At 40.8% G+C, this 5,198-nt stretch overlaps 1 protein-coding gene across 1 annotated transcript in view; it reads left to right on the forward strand.

The window, feature by feature from the left end:
- Positions 1 to 4,815, forward strand: part of LOC123971312 (replication factor C subunit 4-like) — a 9,692-nt gene extending 4,877 nt beyond the window's left edge. The window contains exons 4-10 of the mRNA XM_046050031.1: positions 3 to 117; positions 290 to 433; positions 525 to 645; positions 1,722 to 1,847; positions 1,974 to 2,054; positions 2,342 to 2,455; positions 4,522 to 4,815. Of these exons, the coding sequence (XP_045905987.1) occupies positions 3 to 117; positions 290 to 433; positions 525 to 645; positions 1,722 to 1,847; positions 1,974 to 2,054; positions 2,342 to 2,455; positions 4,522 to 4,617 (797 nt within the window). The 3' untranslated portion in view covers positions 4,618 to 4,815. The remainder of the gene's footprint in view (positions 1 to 2; positions 118 to 289; positions 434 to 524; positions 646 to 1,721; positions 1,848 to 1,973; positions 2,055 to 2,341; positions 2,456 to 4,521) is intronic.
- The last annotated feature ends 383 nt before the right edge of the window (positions 4,816 to 5,198 follow it).

Below are 5,198 nucleotides of genomic sequence, written 5' to 3' on the forward strand. Positions count from 1 at the left end.
AGAGCTTTACAGACAGAGGGTTCTGGAGCTCAATGCCTCTGATGAACGAGGCATCCAGGTCATCAGAGAGAAGGTCAAGAACTTTGCTCAGCTCACCGTAGCTGGGACTCGCACAGAGTGAGTCAGAATTGATTTGCTCATAAGTATGTTCAAATATAGCGCAATGTTTCTGATAGTAATTGTCCTAATGCTCTGTAACAACCGTGCGTGCGTGTGTGCACATATCTTTCGATCATTGAATTCCAAACTAATGCTAAAACTCTCACTCACTGTTTTCCTGTATTTGTAGTGGGAAGCCTTGTCCCCCTTTTAAGATAATCATCCTGGATGAAGCGGACTCCATGACGGCACCAGCTCAGGCGGCACTCAGACGGACCATGGAGAAGGAGTCCCGCACCACCCGCTTCTGTCTCATCTGTAACTACATCAGCAGGTCAGCTGACCCATCAGTCATAATCCCTGAGAACACACAAACACACTTTGTGACTAATCCTGACCCTGCTGTGTATCTGTGTGTTCTCAAGGATTATTGAGCCCCTGACCTCCAGATGCTCCAAGTTTCGTTTCAAACCTCTAGCAAATCAGATCCAAGAAGAGCGCCTGCTGGAGATCTGCGAGAAGGAAAACCTCAAGTATACCAAAGAGGTAAAAGAGAAAGAAAATGACAGTGTTGCTGTAATGTGGACCTGAAAGAAAGTTTAAGCTGTCTTTCACACCTGCAGTTAGTTTGATTTGGTCCAAACCAAGTTAGTTCCGGCCCTGCTGACTGATGTACTGGGACCATAAAAATTGAGAGCGCTTTCCAAGAGAGATCCTGCAAACAGGTGACTCGTTAATCAACTGTTGATGTAGAAGAAGTAGAGTAATTTAACAATAATAAAACTGCTGAAAAATGATGACTGAATGTTACTAGATGGGGCTGTTAACATAGGCAGCTTGTATTTAAACTTAAATACAGATATTAGACTTAATTGATACATGGAAGCTGCTCTTGATTGCAAAGATGCCAGATTACTGATCAAGCATTATTGAACTTTTAAAATGTAATGTTTCATTTTTTTATTTGTGTTAGCTATTTAGGACAATCAGAAGACAATTAGCCGAGCCACAGCAATAAACACTAAAGAAAAGAAAAGAACTGCAGGAGAAGGAAAAGTAAAAAAACAGGCAAGCAAAATATGTAAACAGCACAGCACAGCAATGAGAATGAAATGAAATAACAGTTTAAATCACTGACATGTTTAACGAAAAAGGCAACTATAAATTGACAACCTAACCATGGAAAACCTAAATGGGTGTGGGCGAGTGTGTTTACAAAATATGTGTGGATTACCCTGTCAGGGAACATAGGTGTTAGTGAGAGTGGGACGCCGCATGTTTCATTTTTTTAAAATTGCCCATGAAGTAAGAAATAGTAATCCAACGTTACTAACTTTAAACAGCATTTTAGAGCACAACAAAATGACAGGACAAGTGAATAAAAAATGAAAACTTAGAAATTAAAAGAATAAAGTGAGAGAATAAAAGTGCATCCTGCCTATTTCTGGTGATTAGTTTTTTTTACATCTTACACCAGGTCAACGCCTTCACCCTTCGGACATATGTCTGATAGAACAGATTCACTGTCGTTTTAAACCAGTGCTGCTGTCTGAAGAACTGCAACTGCTTTCTCAGCACAGCTGATAAAGTCAATGTGCGATGACTTTTTTCTGTTCATCTAGAGTATAGCAGCATTGGTGAAGGTGTCTGAGGGAGACCTGCGGAAAGCCATCACCTTCCTGCAGAGCGCTGCGCGCCTCAACGTCAACAAGGAGATCACAGAACGCACTGTGATTGAAATAGCTGGGGTGAGACATACTTGTGTGTCTCATTACAGAGACTGGAGTTTAACTGTTGTTAAAACGTCCTGCTCACCTGTAACCTGGCCTTAGTATGTTCCAGTCGTGTCACTCTGTTGTCGCGCTGTCTTGTAGGTCATCCCTCCCAAGATGATTGACAACTTGCTCCAGATCTGCTTCAAAGGAACGTTTGAGAAACTAGAGGTTGCCGTCAGGGTAGGTGTTCTGACACATCTGTGCTTTGTCCTTGTGTTTACTTTCTACATTTGCAGCACTTAGTTTATTGTTATGTGCCTTTGTTTTCTTGCTAGATGTTCTAAGTTAAAAATATCGGGTATAAAGTTTCATCATGAAAAATAAAGACAACATTTATTAAACGATGACCAAGCTGTTTTCCTCTGTGACATATCCCGGACATTGACATCCAGTGAATGTGTATTGTGCTGGCTTTCCCTCCCTCCCTGTATGTCACATTCTCACATGTTGAATGTCTCCTCTCTCAGAACATGGTGGATGAAGGCTATGCAGCCACACAGATCCTGAGTCAGCTCCACGAGTCTATCATAGAGCAGGACCTGAGTGACAAGCAGAAGTCCGCCATCACAGAGAAGATGGCAGTAAGTGATGTTGGTGGAGCTGCAGTGATGACAAACAAACAAGGAGTGTGACACTTTTATTAAATAAAAACAAGCTTCAGAGCAGAGGCACTAATTCACACAGGACAGCCAACGTATTAAATGAGCGAGAAGATTATTCAGACTGAGGCATGGTAGAGGCAGCATGAACAGTGTCATCACGCATTGCAGATATTTCTCATAATGTGAAGGCCTGAGCCCTGTTTCAGAAAGCAGGCTTAACAAACTCTTGAGTTTTATCCCTGAGCTGAGGGTTGATTGAGCCTCAGGTGGGAAACTCTGAATTTTCAGTTCCAGAACAGCTGATCAGAATAAGTTCAATCAACTCTGAGTATGTTGAGCGTGATTGAAGCGCGTGCGTGGGGATGAAAAAAAGCCATCATCAATGGAGCTCCGACACTACGATTCACCATGGCAACGAGTAAATAAAGGCAGAGCCTCCATTTTAATAGGGTGGAGCTAGAAATATGAATGCGTGCCAACACGGATCCTGATGCAGGAGTGGAGGAAGGATCAATGCGTTAACATTATTAGGCTGCTACACAGTATTGCTCATTCATCATTTACCAGACTGGAATTTCCTTAATGAATGATAAAGTGCTACAGCCCATTACATTTGATTTTAAATAGGAAGGCTATATTTATTAAGCTGTAACCCGATGGGATAAAATGCCGGTGGCAATCAGCTGCCTGATTATGAAAATAGGTAGGCTGTAGATCAAATATAAGACACAGTTTCGCGAACCTGTGATTGTAAAGTCACAGTCACACCCAGCAGGTTAGCCTATTAATTTTTTACAGTGGAAAATGTGTCTATAGGTGAAAGTTTTAGACGTCTATTTTACATTAATAAAATCTTGCTCATTTTGTATTTTATTAATGCTGTCAAAACACGTTAACTACGAATGTTCCAATCAGTGCGACTACAATATGAAAGATTACTACTGTTCATTGATCAGTTTTATAGGTTACATATTAAACAGTGATTACTGCAGTAATGTAGAACACAGTAAGTGTTTTCAGTGCAACTGTCCACAGAGTCACAGCGTTATAGCCTACCTAAAGACTGACATAGATTTAATTCTGGGCTGAGGATAAATCCACGATGTGCGAAGATCTGTCAGATTGATCATAAAAGCGGTCATGTTCAAGATCATGTTTGGGTAGAAAACTAATAGCCTATCTAACTGGGATTTTAAAGTTTTTAAAGATGTAAATGCGTTCAGATATGTGCTTTGATATCGACAGAATGAATGAGGTTAGGTTCACAGCATCAGTTGCCGGAGTTACTGATCTAGGGATTATCTGATCTCGCTCTCTGAAACGGAAAACCCAGAGTTTCCCTCATCTCAGGCTTAACATACTCAGAATTTTCACTAATCCTGCTTTCTGAAACAGGACCCAGGTCTCAAAACCTACAACAGATTCTTGTGACCAACCTTCTGAGTTTTTATGCGTCACGTTCTATGGCTCGCAAGCTTCACCCCTTTTTTTTCCCCAAACATAATGATGGTCATTATGGCCTAAGAAGAGTAAAAAAAATTTGTAATCCAACCAGAGGACATTGTGTACAGACCCACCTGGAAGTGTGATATAGTCAAATAATCTCTGTAAACTATTGTTGGAAAAATGACCATTGTCACGCATGAAGTAGGAGGGGGGAGTCTGACCAAAACTCAAGGTATTGTGGGTGGTGGACTGGTGTATTCTACCTGCCTGTGGGACTTTGTCCAGCTCACGGACAGATGGGTGCCCTCGATAGCTGTCTAGCATAGTGAGGCCAGAGGCCTAACACCATTAATGTGTGTTTGGTTTCTAGCCGTGGTCCCTAGGTAGTTCCCTGAAAAGTTGACTTTTTTAGATAGTAACAGGAAAGGGTGTCCCTCTATAGTTAATAGTTAAGCTAATAAACATAATCCAACAAACTAGACAATCATTTCACTGATTTTATTAGAGCCATAATGCACAGATGTGTCATTTAGTCCTTCAAATGAACTTGTGACTTTTACAAATCTTCAGTTTGTGCTTGTGTTTTCTCTCTGGTTCAGGTTGTGGGCAAATGTCTGTCAGATGGTGCAGATGAGTACCTGCAGATGTTGAGTCTGTGCTCAGTTATCATGCAGCAGGCCTCCCAGAACAACTAAAAATCCACAAAGTACCGTCATCTGCTTCCAGCAGGACCAGCAGCTGTGGAGCCATCAGATGGGTTCGTTCAGAGGATACGAGATGTTAACGGTGTTAACTGTTAGAGACCAGACCTGTCAAGCTTCCTCACTGTATTTAATCTAAAACAGTCTCCCTCCATCTTGCATTTAGGAAATCAATAAATATTTTTATATTTCTTTTCAGCGTTTGTTTCTTCAAAGTCATCGCTCATGATTAGAACGTACACTAAATCCACTACAAGAGTAAGTGAAAATGTGTCCTCAGACCCAGTGTTTAACAACCTATTCTGTCCATGACCTCTCATGAAACATGAACAATTCTATTTTATGTTTCTGAGGTCATATTGACAGGGTTTTCCTGCCATTATAAGGAGATGAGGCCCAAAACAGCTTTTTGCTGTGCCATAAATGTAAAATCACTGTGGAGAGCATCAAAACTAACCACAGGACTTCACATATTTAATGGTTCTAATTCCTCCCCAGTATTTGTATTAAAATACAAATCAATTTATAACATTTTCGACATGCGTTTTTCAGAATTTTTTTGTTATTCTGTTCAA

The sequence above is a fragment of the Micropterus dolomieu genome, linkage group LG05, assembly GCF_021292245.1.
Source record: "Micropterus dolomieu isolate WLL.071019.BEF.003 ecotype Adirondacks linkage group LG05, ASM2129224v1, whole genome shotgun sequence".
NCBI classification, from domain to species: domain Eukaryota; kingdom Metazoa; phylum Chordata; class Actinopteri; order Centrarchiformes; family Centrarchidae; genus Micropterus; species Micropterus dolomieu.